Source organism: Brienomyrus brachyistius, unplaced genomic scaffold (genome assembly GCF_023856365.1).
Source record: "Brienomyrus brachyistius isolate T26 unplaced genomic scaffold, BBRACH_0.4 scaffold123, whole genome shotgun sequence".
NCBI classification, from domain to species: domain Eukaryota; kingdom Metazoa; phylum Chordata; class Actinopteri; order Osteoglossiformes; family Mormyridae; genus Brienomyrus; species Brienomyrus brachyistius.
The window spans coordinates 398,134-420,953 of NW_026042398.1; the positions used below are offsets into that span (position 1 = coordinate 398,134).

The 22,820-nt window shown below is 51.5% G+C and overlaps 2 protein-coding genes across 7 annotated transcripts in view; one reads left to right on the plus strand and one right to left on the minus strand.

The window, feature by feature from the left end:
• The window catches only part of LOC125727863 (roundabout homolog 1-like), a 156,260-nt gene extending 140,934 nt beyond the window's left edge, over window positions 1–15,326 (plus strand). The window contains 13 exon segments of the mRNA XM_049004840.1: window positions 1,183–1,377; window positions 1,719–1,745; window positions 2,504–2,546; window positions 3,652–3,806; window positions 5,950–6,291; window positions 6,645–6,761; window positions 8,767–8,902; window positions 11,236–11,463; window positions 11,554–11,972; window positions 12,373–12,531; window positions 13,034–13,249; window positions 13,501–13,715; window positions 13,836–15,326. Of these exon segments, the coding sequence (XP_048860797.1) occupies window positions 1,183–1,377; window positions 1,719–1,745; window positions 2,504–2,546; window positions 3,652–3,806; window positions 5,950–6,291; window positions 6,645–6,761; window positions 8,767–8,902; window positions 11,236–11,463; window positions 11,554–11,972; window positions 12,373–12,531; window positions 13,034–13,249; window positions 13,501–13,715; window positions 13,836–13,850 (2,267 nt within the window). The 3' untranslated portion in view covers window positions 13,851–15,326.
• Window positions 15,327–20,595: 5,269 nt separating this feature from the next.
• LOC125727879 (roundabout homolog 2-like) overlaps window positions 20,596–22,820 on the minus strand; it is a 32,010-nt gene continuing 29,785 nt past the window's right edge. For 5 of the 6 annotated variants that reach the window (XM_049004870.1, XM_049004874.1, XM_049004871.1 and 2 more), the window contains 2 exons: window positions 21,996–22,142; window positions 20,596–21,174 (listed from right to left, as the gene is read on the minus strand). In XM_049004870.1, the coding sequence (XP_048860827.1) occupies window positions 21,065–21,174; window positions 21,996–22,142 (257 nt within the window). In that variant the 3' untranslated portion in view covers window positions 20,596–21,064. The remainder of the gene's footprint in view (window positions 21,175–21,995; window positions 22,143–22,820) is intronic. The other variant, XM_049004872.1, reaches the window with a different exon arrangement.

Here is a 22,820-nt window from a genome sequence, read left to right on the forward strand (position 1 = left end):
CTTTGTGGGGACTCATTTCTACGGAGCAAACTCTAATTCCTACACCCTTAAACCCCGCCCAGGCCTAACCTTAACTAAGTAACCAGGCAAAATACAAGACTTTCAGCATTTTTACTTTTTTGATTGCATTGACAGATCTTTCTGGGGACCTGAAAAATAACAGGTTTTTATTACATTGTGGGGGACATTTGTTCCTCAGAATGTAATATAAACATAACACACACACACACACACACACACACACGCACACGCGCACGAAGAGACAGGTATGGATTTCTGCTCTGCTGGACACACCCAGCTGTCCCTGCATATGCGTTCAGGATTCCATGGCATGTTCAGGCTGAACGCAGTTCCACAGCAGAACGCTGTCGTGCTGAATGGGACCATCTGCTTGAAGTAATAACCATTTCAAAAGTCCGACAACAGACGCAGGTGCACGTGTGAAAGTGCAGGGTGGGGGTTGGGGGGGGTGATTCAGGGCCGTCGCTTTAAAAGTGGTTCTTGGAATTTTTTTGCCTTGGGCTAAATTCTGCTCCTTTGAATGTTAAAAGACATAAAAGTGAAAATGGAAAAAAGAGGCAGAGAAGAAGTAGATGAAAAATACCCAGCCAATCACATCACAGTGATAGAGTGACAGAGAGCCTTCATTTACACACCCCCCCTTCACACGTCACGAGTCAGCAGGGCAGTCAAAATAAGTGGGGGGCAAATATTTGCCTGACTTGGAGCTTACACTCTCCCTTCCCCGCCAGACGCATCTGGAGAAACATTCTTCATCCTCTTCTTCCTCGTTAGAGACATTTTCCCTTTCGTCCCCTGTGTCAGCTGAAGTGTGACGCCTCTGTGATTTGTACACTTCACCACCGCATAATAAAGGCTTCTTAAACCGCTCATTAAATTGTAAAAATAGACTGAGTCTGTTAAAATGTGCGCTGGAAAACTCACCCAGGAATCTCTAATGAGGCCGTATCCAGAGGAGCGAGCATTTTGTTTCTGAATGTCTGCTACCTGTTTATCCTCATCCGTCCTTAGGGCACCGCGCTGTCAGAGACATTTAATAAGTGTTTATTTTAACAAGAGTATTAGAGTGTCAGGTTGACATTGTTTTGTTTTCTCGTTTTCACTCTCTTTCCTCCACCTCTCTCGCTCCCTTTTTCCCCGCCTCACCCTCTTCTTCCTCAGACTCCGCCGGCCGGCTCACCGACAGTCTGGAGTATCCGCTGTCGCAGCAGATCTCAGACGTGGTCAAGCAGCCGGCCTTCATCGCGGGCATCGGCGCCACCTGCTGGCTGATTCTCATGGTGTTCAGCATCTGGCTTTACCGGCACCGCAAAAAGAGGAGCGGTCTGAGCACCAGCTACGCCGGCATCCGCAAGGGTCAGTCCTGGAGCCGGGCGGGTCAGTGCCTTACCGGTTTGGCTACTGATAAACCCACTGGTGCCCAGTAAAGAAGAGAAAGGCAACCAGCAATGTGTGTGTGCATGTGAATTGGGTATTGGTGCCTCCACATGTTAGAATACTGTGCTTGTAATCAGCAGGTCGTCAGGTCAAATCCCAGGCTCAGCAGAGTGAGCAAAACCCTTCACTCCTATGGGCCGGATTGTCCATCACTTTGAATAAAAGTGCCGGCTTAATTTGATGTGGATGTGGCACGCATTTGACCAGCTAACCCTTTTGGGCCGTTAATGTTCCAACTCTCTGTCTGTCTCTCCTTGCAGTTCCCTCCTTCACCTTCACACCTATAGGTATGTGAGTTTAAACCGCCTGTACCTGACACTCCCCCCGCCCACACACACACACACACAGGTTTGTAATTCTATCTTTGTGGGGACTCTCCATTGATTTCTATGGGGAAAACCCTAATCCCAACATGATGACCGTAACCCCTATGCAGCTCTAACCTTAACCATAAGTACAGAAAATACAAATCTTTTGACATTTTTAGTTTTCTGATTGCAGTCGCAGATCTTTGTGGGGACCTGAAAAATGGTCTCCACACCAGAATAACAGGTTTTTTTCACATTGTGGGGGACGTTTGGTCCCCACAATGTAGTATAAACATAATCCATACACACGCACACACACACACACACACATATATACACACATATCCTGTATTGCTGGAGGCAGGATGGAAGTACGTGTCATGAAGTGTGTGTGTGTGTGTGTGTGTGTGTGTGTGTGTGTGTGGGGGGGGGGGGGGGTTCTCCATCTTGTCTCTCCTCTGATGAAGCCCCAGCCGGCCGCTTCACTTTTACCTGCCATGTCACCGTCTCCTGGGCACTAAGAGCTCTAGGCACTGCCTCAGGAGCCATCAGCGGAGTAACTACCCTCATTTGTTCTCTTACTGCTCTGGCATTAATAGTTCTGTCCTTATTGACCATTTTGTAGTAAGTTTACACAGCAGCACATGGGATATATAGATTCCTGTCGTTATTTGCTAATAAAGTGGGTGGAGCTTCGGTCTGCTGGGCTAATCATGTGACCCGTGTCTGTGTTTCAGTGGCCTATCAGAGTGGGGGAGAGGCTATTTGTAGCGCCGGAAGGTAAGAGATGCCTGAAACAGAGTGTGCATGCGTGCCTGTTTCTGTGTGTGCATGGATAAAGGGGGTGCTGGCTGCATGGGTGTCTTTACTGGAAGTACCATGCTTGCACTTCCCTCTCTCAGACACCAGGGGGAGATGTTTGACTTTGTAACAGGACACTCTCAGTCATCCCACCTCCTTGGTTCTCAGTCCAAGTCAGTTTGTCACCCAGTGCTGCTGCCCATATGGTGTATGGTAATATCAGAGCTACCTATAAAACACGGTGCCGGTCTGCGGCAGCCTCTGCTCTCTGCCCAGCGGCCGCTGAGGCATACTGGGAAGCTCTTCATCATTATGACTGTTAGGTGTTTACATTTGGATTGGTGTGGGCTTTGGTCCCACCGGCTAGATGCTCCTCCATTACTCATATCCAGCCCTTAATTACTGTGGCCACCTGCTCAACCAGCTGAAAAAGGATCGATCTACATCGAAATGACGTCTAAGGTGGACTGCAAGTCTGTGTGTGTGTGTGTGTGTGTGTGTGTAAGGAGCACCTTTATCAGTTTCATCAGCTATGAAAAGAAAGCCTAACAGGCCCTTTGCAGCCCAGCACACGCTCAGTGACATGATGGGCGGCCTTATCTTGCCTGCAGAGTGTGCTCCAGGGGGACCTGCGACAATGGCTCCTGTGACAGAGCGATTGTGAGGGATGTGCTTGGAGGTGGTGCTAAAATGCCAGTCGAGCAGTGGGCTGGGGGTGTGGCTTAAAGACTGCGTCACTGCTGCTCCTGCCCTCAGAAACTGCACAGTCAATCAAACAAAGAGTTATTGCCCCGCCCACTGGAATTGATTGTGCATAGCTCCGCCCACTATCAACACCTTTCTCCTCCATTAATAAAATGATCAATATTTTTAACATGCACAAATTTATAGCCTGCAGTGGCAGGTCACCTCCTGGGACAGAAGCCTGGTTTTTTATAGATTTTAAGGTTATTCTGATGTTAGTTTAGGTTATCGGGGTGACTGGTAGCTGAAGGTCAGGAAGCTGACTGAATTGGGTGGTACTGAGGTCACCTGTGAAATGTGTGATGTCGTCTGAGGCAGCCGGTTTCTCTGATCCCACAAGGCCCGGGCTGCTGAATGCGGGGGAGGTGCCAAGTCAGCCCTGGGCTGCGGACTCCTGGCCCAACGCCTGCCCTGCCCACAAGGACTGCAGCATCAACTGCTGCAATGGGGGAAACGGCACCAGTGACAGCAGTATGACCACCTACAGCCGCCCCGGTGAGTGCTGTGGGGGGGGGGGGGGTTATAGAACATTCTAGGCGAGAGCTATCTGAGGGCGGGGCTTACGGCTACCCATATATGAGCTGTGTGGGATGGGACTTACAGCTGCGTGTATGAGATCTGTGTGGGAGTGGCGCTTATGGCTTCCCGTATGACATCTGTTTGGGGGCGGGGTTTACAGGTTCCCATATGACATCTGTTTGGGGGCGGGGTTTACGGGTTCCCATGTGACATCTGTTTGGGGGTGGGGCTTATGGGTTCCTATGTGACATCTGTTTGAGGGCGGGGCTTACGGGTTCCTATGTGACATCTGTTTGGGGGCAGGGTTTACGGGTTCCCATGTGACATCTGTTTGGGGGTGGGATTTATGGGTTCCTATGTGACATCTGTTTGAGGGCGGGGTTTATGGGTTCCTATGTGACATCTGTTTGGGGGCGTAGTTTACGGGTTCCCATGTGACATCTGTTTGGGGGCGGGGCTTACAGGTTCCTATGTGACATCTGTTTGGGGGCAGGGTTTACGGGTTCCCATGTGACATCTGTTTGGGGGCGGGGCTTACAGGTTCCTATGTGACATCTGTTTGGGGGCAGGGTTTACGGGTTCCTATGTGACATCTGTTTGGGGGCGGGGCTTACGGGTTCCTATGTGACATCTGTTTGAGGGCGGGGTTTATGGGTTCCTATGTGACATATGTTTGGGGGCGGGGCTCACAGCTTCCCAGCTGACAGCAGTGTGGAGGCGGGGTTTATGGCTTACCATGGCAAGTGATTTTTCTCAACCGCTGCGCCCTCTGCTGGCTTGACCATTCATTACAATGAACATTCCATTCCATTACAATGAAAACCAGCCTCCTGAACCTCTGGCTTGTGGATTTATATTATTATTATTTACTGCCTTTGATTTATTACTTAGTTGATGCTCTTGAATCCATGACGCTCAGGCCACAAATCTGCCTCCTTCAGCAGCCTGCTGCCTATCGCCCCATCTGCGCAGTTACAGTGCGCAGTGGGGGCAGTAATTATAAAAGCACTGTAGCGAGCCTTTCGATAGAGAACCCTCACCTCACAACACGAGTGTCCTGCTTAATGGGCCGTCTTCTGGCCGCTGGACGCTGCGGCGGGCCAGCCACCCTCAGACCATTAGGAGATTTTACAGATTTAAATATTTGACAAGCTTTGAAATGAGCAGCCACCTGTGAGTATAACAGAGCTTTTCGTATGGTCCAGTCTCCAAGGACAGCGAGACAGATGGACAGCAAAGACAAGCATGTTTCATATCAGTGTTTCTCTGTCTTTTCTCATTAAATATTCACCTACCCTCTAACCGATTTGGCCGTGTGTCTGGGACAGCGAGACAGGCCTTTATTGTCATTTGTGCAAGTACAAGTGCAATGAAAGGCTTGTTTGCATACCTCCCTACAGACTTAAATAACATATCATGATAAATAACAATAAATAGCATAACAGTGCAGTGTAGCTCAGCGGGTTAGCAGTTCGAGCAGTGATTTCACTGTTGGACCCTTGAGCAACACCCTTAACCACCACTTGCTTCAGGGATTGTATGAAAAATTATCACTTTGGATAAAAGCATCTGCTATAGAGGTTAAATTAAAATAAACGTAAAGTATATATACAATATTTACATTACATAGGCAGTATACAGAAATACACAAAGGTGCTGAGGTTAAAGTAGTTAGTGAAAAACAGTGATTAGGATTATATTGCAGGTTCCGTGTGTATTTAACATTCTTGTTACTGTCTTGAAGGCTGTGAAGAATCAGCTTCAGCTCACTTAAAAATAGCTAAGAGACATAAATGGTATCAAGTATAAGACAGGAGTGGGTTGAACAGAACAAGTCTGTTTTACCACAGAGTCCTGGCTCCCCCCTGTGGCTGACTAGTGGATGCGCGCGTCAGCTGTAGCGGAATCGATGCGGTGGATTTGAAAAGCATGTGGACTGGAATTATCAGCAGGGTCGAGTGGAGTAACTGAACAAAGGGCTTCTGTCCTTTCATAGAGATTTCGACTTCTGGGGAAACAGCAAACATGGTGACCCACCAAAGGACGGCAGTGGGTGGGTTAAACGGCTTTAGGTTAACCAGTTAGCAGGTTATTAACAGGTCGCTTTCCCTGCCCACAGCCGACTGCATTGCCAACTACAACGCCCAGCTGGATAACAAGCAGGGGGGGCTGGTCACCTCAGAGTCGGGCGTCTACAGCGACGTGGACCTCAACAAGCTCAACGAGATGAAGACCTTCAACAGCCCCAGCCTGAGCTTCATGGGGGGGCCGCCCACGCCGTACGAGCCCACCCCCTACGCCACCACTCAGCTCATCCAGTCCAGCATCCTGAGCAAGAATGTAAGCGGTGGCCCAGGGGGCGTGGCCTTGGGCGATGCTGCGGAGAAGCGCTGCTGGAAGCTGAAGCAGCAGGAAGTGACATCACAGATGCAGTTTGGCACCTCGGAGCAGTGCAGACAGAGTAAGGGAGGGGGGATGCTAACGGGGTGGTGTGCGTATGATTGTAGTCCGTCTATGATGGGAAAAAAAAGAGGGGAGAACCTCGATAATTAACCAATGATATGTGTTGAATCTGTGAGTGACAGGGGATGTGGCACTCTGGTGACCAATCGCCTTTTAGCTGGGGCCAGTTCCCCTGTGGGTCATAGAATCAGGCCCTAAACAGTGATGCTAATCGTGGTTGGATGTATGTCAAACACAGAGGCCATGTTAGCTAAAGGGTATATCTTTGCATCCATGCTGGCCCTGCAAGACGCTTCACCAGCTGCTGTATCATCTACATTCATGTTAATCACACTGCCCTCCCCCTGCCAGACCAATACAGGTGCGGAGAGAGCACCCTGCCAGCCACCATTCCCTATGGCCACATCCACGAGCCCGGCACCTCCGGATCCTGCCATAGCTCCGACCGCGGCAGCAACAGCACCTCTGGTGAGATAGCAGTGTCGGTGGGAAGGGAGGTGGGGCTGTGAAAGACCGGAGGGCGCCTGGAAGGAGACTCGGGCCAGCGGAGTTAATTGTTAGCTGCTAATCTCTTCATCGTGACATTTGTAGCACAAGATTTAACCAGTTCATGTGCTTCGATATTCCCCTGGAGGGACTCTGTGTCTGGCACTAAGGTACATCAACGGTTCCTCTCATTCACTTCAAAATATCAACCCCCAGACTACAAGACTCTGCCCTTAAACCTCGGGAGTCAAGCATGTAGACCAGGGCCGTAACTAGCAAATCTGGGCCCCTTCAGTGACATTACCTCAGTTACATTACATTTTGTAATTTGACATATTCAAGGGCCCCTGTGAAGTGCTGGGTCCCCTGAATCTGCCAGGGAATCCATGCCCCTACTGTGGCCCCTGTGAAGTGCTGGGCCCCCTGAATCTGTGAGGGTATCCATGCCCCTACTGTGGCCCCTGTGAAGTGCTGGGCCCCCTGAATCTTCCAGGGTATGCATGCCCCTACTGTGGCCCCTGTAAAGTGCTGGGCCCCCTGAATCTGCCAGGGTATCCACGCCCCTACTGTGGCCCCTGTGCAGTGCTGGGCTCCCTGAATATGCCAGGGTATCCACGCCCCTACTGTGGCCCCTGTGAAGTGCTGGGCCCCCTGAATCTGCCAAGGTTTCCATGCCCCTACTGTGGCCCCTGTGAAGTGCTGGGCCCCCTGAATCTGCCAGGGTATCCACGCCCCTACTGTGGCCCCTGTGAAGTGCTGGGCCCCCTGAATCTGCCAGGGTATCCACGCCCCTACTGTGGCCCCTGTGAAGTGCTGGGCCCCCTGAATCTGCCAGGGTATCCACGCCCCTATTGTGGCCCCTGTGAAGCGCTGGGGCCCCTGAATCTGCCAGGATATCCACGCCCCTACTGTGGCCCCTGTGAAGTGCTGGGCCCCCTGAATCTGCCAGGGTATCCACGCCCCTACTGTGGCCCCTGTGAAGTGCTGGGCCCCCTGAATCTGCCAGGGTATCCACGCCCCTATTGTGGCCCCTGTGAAGCGCTGGGGCCCTTGAATCTGCCAGGGTATCCACGCCCCTACTGTGGCCCCTGTGAAGTGCTGGGCCCCCTGAATCTGCCAGGGTATCCACGCCCCTATTGTGGCCCCTGTGAAGCGCTGGGGCCCCTGAATCTGCCAGGGTATCCATGCCCCGATGGCACCCCTGCATATACAGGACATATACAGTAGGACGTCCCTTTTCCTGATGCAAACTGGACAGCAGAGTTGAGTGTTGACACAGCATGGGGCTTCCGGGGCTCTGGCTCCTAGGTCCCTGGTGCCAGCTGTGTACCTGCGCCCACCCCTGCGATGCCTGGCTCTTGCAGCTGCCTGGCCGGATCGCCCATTAATTACCGTCACCCTCAGCATACCCTGTTCAGAAAGCGCTGAGGTCATGTGGGCGAGGTGTTATTGTCTCTGTACCTAGATAAATGAGGGGGGGGTGCAGCTTGCAGGATTTACACCGTAACACAGTTGGCCCTGCACGACATAGTCAGCCCCCCCGCAACACAGCTCTCTCTCCCTGTGCTGCTTGAAGATTTAATTTCAGCTTCTGCCACAAAACTCCTCCTCGAATGTGTTTGAATCCCGACAGGACAGAGCATCCGACTGTGTGCTATGAATTTAAATTCCAGCTAATTGGCCCTTGATGTGTTTTCTCTTCCTTCCATTCTTTGTTCCCCCTCCACCTCCTGAAATAGAAAATATCCCCTTTGAAATGTCTTCTGTGTTCTGTGCTCGCGAACGTAAGTCATTATGGGTAATGAGCCTGTGCTCCTCCTTTAACTTGCAGACACAGTGCTTATATAAAGACTGTGTGTGTGCATGTGTGTGTGTGCTGCCTGCCTGAATGTGTGTGTGTGCATGTGTGTGTGTGCTGCCTGCCTGAATGTGTGTGTGTGCATGTGTGTGTGTGCTGCCTGCCTGAATGTGTGTGTCATCTTTCCAGGGAGCCAAGGTCAGAAGAAGAGTGCACGCCCCCCCAAAGCAGCCAAACAGAGCTGTCTGAACTGGGCTGCTGGTTCCCTGCCCCCACCCCCTTCCCAGCCTCCCACTGAGGAGTACTCCCTGTCCGTGATGAAGAGGTGACATTCACACACATGCGCACACGCATGCACATGCACACACACACACATATTTGTAGCCATATCCTTTTCCAGAGTGTCCATTCAATTCTATTTGCAGAACTCTAATCCCAGCGACGACAAACTCATCCCCCACCCAGCCCTAACCCCCACCCAGCCATAACCCCCACCCAGCCCTAACCCACACTCAGCCATAACCCCCACCCAGCCATAACCCCCACCCAGCCCTAACCCCCACCCAGCCCTAACCCACACCCAGCCATAACCCCCACCCAGCCATAACCCCCCACCCAGCCCTAACCCACACCCAGCCATAACCCCCCACCCAGCCCTAACCCACACCCAGCCATAACCCCCCACCCAGCCATAACCCCCGCCCAGCCATAGCCCCCACCCAGCCATAACCCCCACCCAGCCCTAACCCACACTCAGCCATAACCCCCGCCCAGCCATAGCCCCCACCCAGCCATAATCCCCACCCAGCCATAACCCACCACCCAGCCATAACCCACACCCAGCCATAACCCCCACCCAGCCATAACCCCCCACCCAGCCCTAACCCACACCCAGCCATAACCCCCACCCAGCCCTAACCCCCACCCAGCCATAACCCCCACCCAGCCCTAACCCACACCCAGCCATAACCCCCACCCAGCCCTAACCCCCACCCAGCCATAACCCCCACCCAGCCCTAACCCACACCCAGCCCTAACCCCCACCCAGCCCTAACCCACACCCAGCCATAACCCCCCACCCAGCCCTAACCCACACCCAGCCATAACCCCCACCCAGCCCTAACCCACACCCAGCCATAATCCCCACCCAGCCATAACCCACACCCAGCCCTAACCCCCCACCCAGCCATAACCCCCCACCCAGCCCTAACCCACACCCAGCCATAACCCCCACCCAGCCCTAACCCCCACCCAGCCATAACCCCCACCCAGCCCTAACCCACACCCAGCCCTAACCCCCACCCAGCCCTAACCCCCCACCCAGCCATAACCCACACCCAGCCCTAACCCCCCACCCAGCCATAACCCACACCCAGCCCTAACCCCCACCCAGCCATAACCCCCCACCCAGCCATAACCCACACCCAGCCCTAACCCCCACCCAGCCCTAACCCACACCCAGCCATAACCCACACCCAGCCATAACCCCCCACCCAGCCCTAACCCACACCCAGCCATAACCCCCCACCCAGCCCTAACCCCCACCCAGCCATAACCCCCCACCCAGCCCTAACCCACACCCAGCCATAACCCCCCACCCAGCCATAACCCCCCACCCAGCCCTAACCCACACCCAGCCATAACCCCCCACCCAGCCATAACCCCCCACCCAGCCCTAACCCACACCCAGCCATAACCCCCCACCCAGCCCTAACCCACACCCAGCCATAACCCCCCACCCAGCCCTAACCCACACCCAGCCATAACCCCCCACCCAGCCCTAACCCACACCCAGCCATAACCCCCCACCCAGCCATAACCCCCCACCCAGCCATAACCCCCACCCAGCCCTAACCCACACCCAGCCATAACCCCCCACCCAGCCATAACCCCCCACCCAGCCATAACCCACACCCAGCCATAACCCCCCACCCAGCCATAACCCCCCACCCAGCCCTAACCCACACCCAGCCATAACCCCCCACCCAGCCCTAACCCACACCCAGCCATAACCCCCCACCCAGCCCTAACCCACACCCAGCCATAACCCCCCACCCAGCCATAACCCCCCACCCAGCCCTAACCCCCACCCAGCCCTAACCCACACCCAGCCATAACCCCCCACCCAGCCATAACCCCCACCCAGCCCTAACCCACACCCAGCCCTAACCCACACCCAGCCATAACCCCCACCCAGCCCTAACCCACACCCAGCCCTAACCCCCCACCCAGCCATAACCCACACCCAGCCATAACCCCCACCCAGCCCTAACCCACACCCAGCCCTAACCCCCACCCAGCCCTAACCCACACCCAGCCATAACCCCCCACCCAGCCCTAACCCCCACCCAGCCCTAACCCCCCACCCAGCCCTAACCATAAGTAACCAAGCAAAATACGAGACTTTTGGCTTTTTTAGTTTTATGATTGTATTCACAGATTTTTTTTAATTGCAGTTCCCCTTGTGGGAACTGAAAAATTGATTACCACAACGTCTCAAATAACATATTTTGATTACATTATGGGGACATTTGGTCCCCACAAAGTAGCATATACATAATCCCCACACACACACTAACACTTGTCCCAGTTCAAATGTTTGTGTTTATCAGTCAGATCTGAAAGTTCTGGGATAAATATGACCTTCTGTTGCCATAGCTACGACCCCGACATGCAGTGCCCCACCCTGCCGGTGCGGCTGTACCTGCAACCGGGCGAGATGGAGGAAGAGGAGGATGCGGGCGGTGATGCGGAGTTGGGGCGCTGTCCCACGCCTCCTGTTCGCGGGACGGCGTCTTCGCCCGCCGCTGTCTCCTACAGCCACAAATCAACAGCCACACTCACACCCTCACCCCAAGAAGACCTGCAGCCCATGCTCCATGACAGGTGGCTGCCTCCATCGATGTCACTTCCTGTCTAGCACGATAACCTATGAGTGCCCATCCGGATAGTGATTACCCTACTCGTCCTTTTCAGGCGGCATGTAGGAAGCCCCCCCAGCCTCTCCAGGCCCCTCTCCCCCCCGCTCACGTACGGTTACATCTCTGGTCCTGTGACGCTGGACACCAACGACCTGGAGGATGATGAAGAGGAGGAGATTGATGCCGAAGTGGCTCGGGTGCAGTTCCGCCCGCACCGGCCCCAGCATCCGCGTCGGCCGGGCCCCAGGGGCCTGGGCCGGACCCCGGCCTCCAGTGCGGGGGACCTGGAGAGCTCCGTCACGGGCTCCATGATCAATGGCTGGGGCTCGGCCTCGGAGGACGAGGAGCACCGCGTGGGCCCCGTGGCCTCCTCCAGCCGCTCCAGCGGCGACAGCTCCTCTGACGGCTCCTTCTTCACGGATGGCGACTTCGCCCAGGCTGAGTTCGTCCTCTCCGAGCAGCCGGCCGCGGGAGGTGAGCAGCGTGGAGGGGAGGGGACAAAGCTCCCATTACGGGGGGGGGGGTGATGTGTGACTCAGTGGGTTCGGGCGTCAGGGGGTCCGTGATCAGAAGGTCGCCAGTTCGAATCCCATGGCTGAAAATCCAGTGCTCCTAAGCACAGCCCTTAACCCCCAGCTCAAGGGTCACTGCATGCCCTGCACTGTAACCCCCCCCCCTGTCTTGCTCTCACTTGCATGAGTCTCATTTCAACCATACGAATGAACAGAGCGTCCGATTCTGTCCACTTAAGATTTATGCTTCCTGTCCATGTGCTTCACTCCTTCTTTCTTACTTTATTAATTAGCCTAATGAAAGGCTGTAACCTAAAGTGACCAACTCAGTTTATACCCCCGGATTGACCACACCCCCCTAGGTCGGAAATTCAACATGTGCCCCCCAGGACACCGTCCCTGCAGCCCCGTGTCCACCGACAGCAACATGAGCGCCGCCATTCCGCAGAAACGTCCACTGCGGAGGCAGAAAGAGCCGCAGCAGCAGCCTGCTCACCAGCAGGGGGCGCCCTACGCAGAAGGTGCAGGCACCTGGCCTCTGTCTCTCTGCATCCACGTGCCTTTTGTCTTACTATATCTCAAATATTTACCCGTTTACACAACTGGATATTTAATTAATTAAGCATTTTGGTTCAGCTAACATTGACTTTAACTTCCGGTTGTGTGTTAATCAATATTGCCTCCCCAGACTCCAGCTTCAGCAATGTGTCTGCTTGTTTGTTGCTATATCAGGAGTGATTATAGGGATTTTTTAAGGTGGTGGAGGGGCCAAAATTCATACAGAGGGGGCGACTCTGTCATTAGTCAATGATATGTTTTGAATCAGTGAATAAGAGGGGAGGGGACCAATCAGCTTTCAGGTGGGGCCAGTGTACCTGTGCCCCTGCCCTTTTGCTACATTCCTGTTCCTTGCCTGCAGCCTCGCACCAGCAGCCATAGTGTGGGCAGTGTGTGTCTCTCTGTTCTGTTCCAGCACCCACATGATACCCCGGACGACCCTCTAACATCATTCCCCTTCTACAGATACTTCCTCAGTGGCCCCCTCACCAGCAGCAGCCCTCTCAGGCTCCCCCAGCTGCCCACCCCAGTTGCCCGGCTGCACAGACAGCAGGGACAAAAGAGCAACTGCAGGTGGTGGCCACAGGACTGGGGAGGTACAGGAGAGACACGGGAGCTCACGAGGGGGTCGATCCAACAGCCAGGAGGGTGGGGCCAGCAGTCAGCCACGCCCACACCCAGGTAGCCACCTGCTGTTCTTCTTCTTGTGACATGAGGGCTCGAGGTATATTTGATTTGTGCGGGAGTAGTTTAGTGTGTAAATGGCAGAATGTGGCCTGGCAGGCTAGGATGCCGTGATTGTTTGACCATTGGACCCCTTGCACCCTCATGTGCTTCTCATGACACCTGCATCTGTGTTTTCCAGTCACTAATGAGTAACATACATTATGCACAGCATACCGCGTGTGTAACTGCTCCCCCCTCGGCCTCAGGCATGGAGGACATCCCCCCCTATAGCAGGCCCTCCTTCCCGCCGGCGGCTGGGGTGAGAGACCGAGAGCGAGAGCCCAGCTCCTCCAGCTCCATGTCATCACGTGGCTCCGGGAGCCGGCGCCGGGGCGAGGGGCCCGCAGGGGGGCGCAGGAACCCCACAGATCCGGGACTTGCCCACGTGGGGGCCTTTCAGCAGCAGGAGGGGGACTCACAGGTGGGCTTTGTCCTGTACGCTGAGTCACAGACATTAGCCTTTGAAATACTTTCTCTTATCAAAAATTGTATTAAATATTTCTGTTTTTTAATTTGCTTCCCATGCTGATTTTGTCCACAGATAATGGAGAGTTGAAGAGCAGATGGGGCAGGATGATTTCCACACTAAATGGGGGGGGGGGTACCTTGCCCCCCCCACGATGGCTGAGATCATTCCATCGCAGACGCTGGCCCTCTACATTCCCGTAATGACTTGTGCAGAAGTTCCTTTACAACACGAATAATCCGCTTCTCATTTTTAAGTCCTCTTTTTCAGTTTTCTATTCTGAACGGTGCTTTGAACCCCCCTCCCCCACCAGCACTTCCTTCTTCCTCGCGGTGTGGGGATATCACAGTTTCCCCCACAATGCACTTCTGAGCGGGATGTTCCTGGAGCATCATCAGCCACCAGCAGATGTGTGGCTGCCAGGTCCAGCAGTCGGATTTAATTACCTGCTCCAGCGTGTCGTCTGCATTGTTGTTTGAAACAATCATTCTTTCATAATTGGTGTCTTTCTCAACCCGTTTTCAATTGTTCGTTTTTATCGCATAAAGTGCAACCGTTGGAGAGAATATGTTTAGGCTTTTTTTTGTTTTTTTGTTGTTTTCTTTTTGGAATGCACTGTTTTTTAATGTCAATGTCATCGGTGTTCGTTATTTGTCTTTGGTTGTAAAAGCACAATCACTAAGATTTATTTGAAAGCATTTTATCTATTAGACATGGTTTTTACTGGAGGAATGCAGCGAAGACAAGAGTCTTGTTGTTTGTGATTAATGATTTGTACGTTGTTGGAGATGGACTTTCCGAGGGCTTGTCCAGAGTAGCTTGCCATCCTGTGGGTCTGCATTCATGCAGCACTGATGGTTCTGAAGAGGTCCGAAACTATTGCTGTGGCGTTACTGTTCCCATTGACACTGTCTACTAATCTACCAAACCTGAATGGAAACTTCAGCACACTCAAGTCCCACAGGTAACTACGGCAACAAAAGAAGAGGAACTCAGGACCGTAATTAGCGTCTGACCTACGCTGTGACATCACTGCCAACGTCCTGTGGGAATACAGCGCGCAATTTCAACGACACCCAGCAGGACGGGAGATCGCTTAGCTCTCGGTTGTCCGCTCACGCACCTGGTCCTTGTGCCACCCCGATGTCATATTAGCGGGGTCCTCTTCCGTTTTTGATCTCCGCCGAAGAATTGGGCACAAGAGGAGAAGCCTGAGTTGATGTCTTCATTTGTTTGGTTTTCACCGTGACTGAAGGGCAGACTGTTTACCACTTGCCCAACCTTTTACACTCTGAGATTAACCGATTCTGAAAACATGTCATTTCTTTTCCACATTATTTATTAAAATGTCCTGAAATACCGCCATAGCCTAGTCCCTGTGTCCCCGTCATTGAGTCCCGTGTTGTGTCCAGGAGTTGTACCGTGCTGACTGACAGTCACGGAGTCTCAAGCGACTGACTGGCACATAAGTTACTGTTTCCACATGACATCACTTCCTGTGACTGACAGCCGGTCAGGCGTTTGGCGCCTGTGTACGTTCCTTGGCTATCTACCTGTTCAGTGAGACAGCGGACGGCGGGCCGAGAGCGAATCTGTTCTGGAAAGCAACGCGGGCTCTGACGCCTCCCCCTCCAGGGCTTCTGGGAGATGTGCTGCTTAATTAACCTCCTACTGACCCCATCGGAGTTAATTACCGGAGCGACGGTACGGCGCCAGTCGCCATACGGGAGCGCCGCGTAGCCAGGGCAACGTGTGGCTGCCCGTCACAGGTGCCCCACTCGCTCTCACCCAATCAAAGCTGGGCTCAGTGTTAGCCCCACCCACGCACATCTGCGGGGGTGTCAGGCCATTAGGCAGCAAATTAGACACCATGCAAGCGGCTTGTGTGTGAGCGCCTCTGTTTGACTTTGACTGGCTGTGACTTTGAGCGCGTGCGGCCGGCAGCGGCACCACACCAAGGTATACGGCTGTCGCGCCCGCTGCCCGCCGGCTGTGCCGCGCAGATGTCCGTGCCCTGGAAGCTGCCATGGCCAAACCCTGCCTTCCTACTCAGCACCTGTGTGGTCAAGTCCCGGGAGACTTGGAGTAAAAGTGGACTGGTTAGTACTGGCTAATCCGTAAAGCTGGTGATCATGCTGATGCCTGACTGAGACACAGTGACTCTACTTGGTCTCTCTATCACAGTATGACTGCAGGCAGGCTGGCAGGACAGAGTTAATGTCACTGGGTTCCTGCTCCAGAATACAGACATTCTGTTTATACAAAATTAAATGAAAAACAGGCACGAACTACCAAACAACCATCCTCCTCGCTGTTATCTTGTCGACATGGGACCGGGGGGGTTATACAAACTTTAATTTTAACCATCGGCATCTGGCTCAGTCGGGCTGCCCAGCGTCGTCTTCTGGAAGCTCCTTGAGTTTCATACCTTCCAGCAAAATCCGGCTTTGGACTGGCTGCCTTTTCAAGCAGAAGAGCAGCCGTTCGCTGATCGCTAGCAGGTGGCGTAATGGCTGAGTGTGTGCAGCTGAATAAGTTACTGTCTCCACAGCAGAACATCCAGGGGTAGGCAGCCCTGACCCAGGGGTGCCGGCGTCCTGCAGGTTTTCCATCCTACCTGGTCTCTGATTAACCGCAGATAGAAAGTCAGCAGGTAGGATAGAAAACCTGCTGGACACCGACACTCCGGGATCAGGGTGTCCTACCCCTGCACTGTACAAATAGGCAAAAATGTCATTAGCTTTCATTCTGGATAAATGCACAACAGAGAATATCGACACAATAATAATAATAATAACAACAACAACAATAATTATAATAATAACTGTCTTGACCTTGAGATAAATCCCAGAATAAAATATAATAATAATAATAATACTAAGGGGAAGAAGACGTTGGAGGGATAAACAGTAGGAAAGTCCTCTTACAATAATGAAGATGGCCAGTTAGGGAGCCACAGCAGCCCATTACTTCCTGATCCGGCTCCACCCCCATTTTTTATTGCATCCCTGAAGGTTTGTAATAACCTGAAATAATTTGACAATGTCCTCATCATGCTGACTGTTTGTCTGTTTCCCCCTCTAATTACTATCCCACCCCCCAAAATCATTTTGAAGCCATGGTATAATAGGACATGGCTGCCAGATAGCTCCCCCCTCCCCACCATCGACCCACCGCCCGCCCCCCCCAGCCCCGGCGCCCCTACGATTCCCCTTCTCTACAACCCACACAATTAAACGGCAGCTCGGGAAGATTAAACATTTCCTAGCACGCTTCACTCCCACTGCGTTCTGGCGCGATTAAACGGAGCGGCCGAGGATTAGGCCCGCCTGCTAGTTGCGCCTCTCTGTCGCCTGACTCAATTAAGCACGAGAAAAAAAGGAGAAATCAGCCCTAATCGTCATCTGCCGCGTCCCTTTCTGTCTCTATGCTATCTCCTGTTTGCCATCGTCCAGCAATGGCCGTCACTCTGCCACATGCAGGCTTTCTGACTGCATCTGTGTGTCCCGGGGGGGTGCAGCCCCATAGTCTTTGGCAGATTCCCAAGATTCCCAGCAAACAAAGTTCCATCATTAACCTTTTGTTAATACTGGTATAAGAACCTTTACGAGAAGCTACAACATAACGGCAATTACATTTACCGATGCATAGGAATGTAAATGCTTAACCAGGGAAGCAATTTATCATGAACAAAAGTACAAAAGAAAAAAACAACAAAAAAAAACAATTGTCTTCCACTTATGCTTTGTTTCTGTGTTGGTCCTGAGGTGTGCAGGGAACTTATGTCAGTTTTTTGCATCCGCTAAACCATCAGAGGAGCTCATTGTGACTCCCAGATTCATTTGAGCATTGCCTACTCTTTTAAATAACAGTAATTAAGCTCCACTGTGATACTAACTAAAGCTGCAGCTGGATACGGGTTATCTGGAAGGATTTCCACACCCTGCTCTTGGTGGTAAGTGTGGGGGGCTGCTAATTTTCCTCAGGATGCAGGCAGAGTCTAATAGCTATGCTAGCATGCAAGACAAAAACGGCACGAGACCGACAGTTAGATGCATGTGTATCTGGGCGGGGTCCCCGCAGACCCCCATGCGAGTGTCAGCACAGTGTGTGGTTTTTCCCATCTGCTTGGGTCTTTTTTCCCCGTCTGATCTTTCACACTTGAAGTTTCCGCCTCGTTTATCTATTTATTTATTTATTTAGCCAAATGGACACAAAAAGAGTCCTTGACAGACAGCTGGGCTTTTCACCAAAGGAATCCACCACAGTCAAGGGCCTGGCTGAAAAGCTGTCAATCACAGGCTCGGGTTTCCGATTCGATGGCAATTACTGGGTAGGCGCAGCCTAATCAGAAGCTACGGATAAGAAAATGACAGGCGTTTAAGCGTGCGTCTAATTCCCCATTGGCTGCTGTGATGTCATGGCACATCAAAGAAACGCACCGTTGCCGTGAAAAGCCAAGCAGGAATCTCAGCTCCCAGCCTCACGTTCTGCTTTTTCACTAAGTACCTCAGTCCAAAAGGTTAATGTCACAGCAGCTGGAAGGCCCATGTCCAAACCCCTATCAGGCACACATACGGCACATCCAATTAATGGGGTAATTAATTCAGACGGGCCACGCCTTGTTTCTCAGGGCGGTTCCTCATTAACGAGGTCGCGCTGGGCAAGGGCAGAGTGATTAGGAGGTGATGAAGATGGACTGAGCCTTCAGGCTGTGGACACAGGAGAGAGTCCCTTTAAAAACCATTATCAGCACATTATTCAACTCAGAAAAATCCTCCCCAATTAATTAGCCCCTCCCCTTTAATTAATTAAAGGGGAGGGCGATGTCATCCATAGATAATATTACACATTAGCTCAGCTGATCGTTGTATTCCGGGGGAACTATCCGGCTCAGACTTGATACTTTTCTCAAATTGCACAATATTATAACCCAATATAAATTTTTCTTGCAGATAATAATACTGCTGGCTGCCTGCTTTGCCGCAAATGAGCCATGGGGATGCGATGGTTCAGTCCAGGGCTGAATATTCGCACTGCAGGGAGAGACTGTAGTTATGGTTTCAGTTTTCTGGATATCAGCTTGAAGGATTATAAGTACATATTGTGAGCGTTGCAAACAAGTCTAGGAAAAGCTATCTGCCAGGTAATTAGATGTGCGTGTGCGTGGTTTATGTTTATATTACATTGTGGGGGGCAAATTTCCCCCATAATGTGATAAAAACCTGCTATTTTGACGTTGTGGGGACCATTTCTCAGGTCTCCACAAAGATCTATGAATGCAATCAAAAAACTAAAAATGCCTTCTATTTTTTTGGTTGCTTATGATTAAGATTAGGGCTGGGTAGGGTTAGGGTTAGGATTAGGGTTATGCCTATAGGAATGACGGGAAAGTTCCCATAAAGACTGTGTGTGTGTATTAGGTCCACATGGTAGACTACGCTGAATGCATTTACATTTAACTGAGCTGTAAATTCACTCAAGGACTAATTAGCAATAAGCATCAGCCAGAAAACAAACACTCTCCTGCCTTGAGGTTGAAGTGTCCTGCATCTACTCATGCGTCGCATTTAAATGGCTAGAGTTACACAAACGATGCAGTACTAATGGCCTCCATCTTTCCGGTTGAATCCGTCCGCTAACAGAGGGGCGCACGCAACACAAATATCATTTCCAGTCCGGATGATGGGATGTGACAGGGACCGCATGGACGGCCAATCAGGATTAGGAAGCATGGGCTGTGGCCGGTACCATTCAGGAGGGAGCGCTGTGAGTGGCCCCCACTCAACGTGAAGGGCAGAGTCCGCGATCCGAAGCCATGCCACAGAGACGGATGGTCATGTTGGGTTTCACACATATGTTTATTTGCATTGTAGGTTGAAAAATGTTCATACTGCAATTGCCTGTATCTCCCGAGGCAGGACATGGCATGGGGGGGTGGGTTAGGCAGTGGGTAAGGGGAGGGGGGTAAACACAAATATAAAGGTACAAGCTTACAGTGAGGTGGTGTAAACACACCCATGAAGTTCAGGCTGGGGTTGATAAACGGGAGAAGCCCAGTTCCACCTGGATGCACCTGGCAGTCCCCTGGTCCACCAGCAGGAGGAGCCCCTGAGCATCACCCCCCACCCTCCCATCACCAGGACAACAATGACTCATTCCTGACTATCTGATAACAAGCCTGGAGTTTTCATTTTTTAAAATGTATTGCCATGGTTACATCGGTGTGCCCCCTTTTCTTCCTCGGAACATGACAAAATAGTCAAAGCATCGTCCCTTGGTCACCATGCTCACACACTGTTCTCTCACGGAAAAGCGCTTCACCAACAGGGGTGTGTAACGCGACGGTGCCACTTGGCCCAAGCTGAAAGCTGATTGGCCCCCGGAAGGCAGCCTCCTCTGTCACTCATCAATTCAAACCATGTTATTGGCTAATGATAAGGTTGTCCCCACTGTATGAATTATGCCCCCCCCCTTAAAAAATCCCAGAATCACCCCTGTTCACCAGCATATTTAGTTTAAGTACAGATTAAGTCTCTCTTTCAGGGGTAAAATAAGCAGCTGTGAAAAAAATATCACCCCTCCCACCACAACTAAAACAATCACTGTGGGCGTTTCTCCCCACTTCCAGATGATGGGAGTCACCAGCACCTCCTCCTTCTGCCCCCTGGAGGTCCATTCCTGCCACCATCCTTTACCTCATGGAGGTCCTCTGCATGCATCTCTCAGGCTTACTGCTCCATCTCAAATGGCCCTCAGCTTCCTCGTGTCTGTGGGCTGTTTGTGCTTATCACCAAAAAACGATCGTGCAGAATAACGACATTGATCCATCGTGTTGTTCATAATAATTATGATAATAATAAATTTTCCATAATTAAATTAAGAACAGGAACATAAAGTACAGGAGTGTTTCACCACGGCCCATCAACAGGTTACACAGTACAAATAACCATTCAGAAACAAAATCGCGTGTTAAAAAAGGGAGACTTGCTTGCATAGCGATGCAACAACAAATTAAAAAATATTTACAGAAACAAAATCTCTTCTGTCCTCAAGGGACAATGGCAGATCTTTTCCCTTCTTCCTTTCCCTTGTCTACAGATTTCCCTCGTTTACAGATTGACTTGTCCCAAAAGGACCAGGAGTTCTCATAAGGAGGACAGAAAAATAACATTTAGTTCATGTTGTGAGTGGTGTGTCCGTGCGTCTTTACATGACATGTGCAGCTGCCACACACCTCCCTGTACTGGGCTGCCCAGTTCTTGTCCTTCATTTCCTCCGTTATGTCTTCGGTCAGTGTTCCATCAATAAGCTGATTGCCAGAGTTCCCTCTCGCGACGAGAAGTCCTGGCAGTGACGATTTGGTTGGTGTTATTGCCGTGGTGCCGCTCTGCAGGACAGACGACAAGGGAAGCTGTCAAAAAGCAAGATACATTTGTTGTTCTCCAGAAAGGAATCCAGGATACTGTACTTGTATTAAGCAGGCATTAATGAATATCAAATAAAAGAGCTTTCAGGGGCATAACCTCTGGGTATCTTTATTAAGCGGCGGTGTTCCTCAGGGCTCTGTGCTGGGGCCACATATTTATAATCCACATAAATGATTATAAACGTAGGTGAGTGTGGAAGTTGACCATGCAGCACAGAGCACAAGGCACAGGACACCTTGGACGGGATGCCTGTTCATCACAGGACACACGTACTATAAATGATAGCGAAATTAAGCATCCAACACAGAGTATGCGTTTGGAGTGGTCAGACATATGAAAGAAAGCATTTTCCATTCAGGGTTAAGGAATTTAATTTGAATATAGAAAGCTACACTACGTGCAGGGGCATTGCTAGGATCTTAAGACATCAGACGCGTAGCCAGTGGACATAACCTGCCCAAAGGTCAACATATTGAATCCTCTCTCTGTGAAGTTATGATGACTGTATCAATAAGGAGAAATGCAGCCCAGCACTAGAACTGTCATGATGTATGGAATTTTCAAACTGAGAGTAAAGAATCTGAGCTAAACAAATGGTGTGGAGCTCAGTTGGATTCATTTGGGGCTTCAGCCTTGAACGCCCAGGACTCGTGATGAGTCCGACGACACGTGGGAGCACAAGTGACCCTAAAAGAAATGCAGCTCACTTTCAAGTGGAGGGAGTGAGGCACAGATGGGTGGGCTAACTTTCAGTTATACTGAAACTGGTGTTAGCTAAGCACTGAAAAAGTAACTGCTGACTCACAGAGATCCCGGAAGTGCTGAAGCTCCTCATTGGCTCCCTGGAGGCCCGCCCCTAAGGCATCCGGGCCAGCGCGTTGGCGGGTTCCTCGGCTCACAGAGCTGGCAGGACCCAGGAAGCCAGGCGGGCAGTATGGATGAAGACTCTCATCTGCGAAATAGAGGACTAAAGTCAGCTTTACACATATGACCACTTAACCATTAGTAACTACACTGACCGTCTGTAAATACGACAGTAATAAAAAATGTATTTTCTGACGGATATGCACATTAACAACCATAAATTTAAACGCCTGACAACAACACACACTGGAGTGAGAGAGATTATTGAAGCAAAATGTTCAAAATGTTGTTAAAATGTGAAGCCATTTTATGGATGCAGCCATGTCGTCTTCTATGTCCCATAGGCAGCTACAGACCAGCCAAACCCCCCCTCCACACTCCCGCTCCACCGGTTGGCTATGTATCCGGTGCCCTAGCTTCCGACCTGGAGAGCGACGTCCTGCAGAATGAAAGATACTTAGTACTTATGACTTAAAGTCACAAGCACATTCACGGTTTTTTACCGTGATTTTTACTTAGCGACCATTTCCCTTATAGTCCTGGTCGTTGGAAAGCATCTCGGTTGCTGAATTAGGAGTGGTTGTATGTAAAACAGGGTGAGGGGAGGGAGTAGACTGACAGGCAATGGGATGAAGTCACTGTGGTTGTTTCTGAAGGGGGTGCAGCTTAGCGGTGTGATTGGGTTAAAATTGCGGCCAATGAGCTGTGATGTCATGGGTGTGGCCAACGATCTGCTGAGTCACACAGACCTGCCTGGAGACCTGGC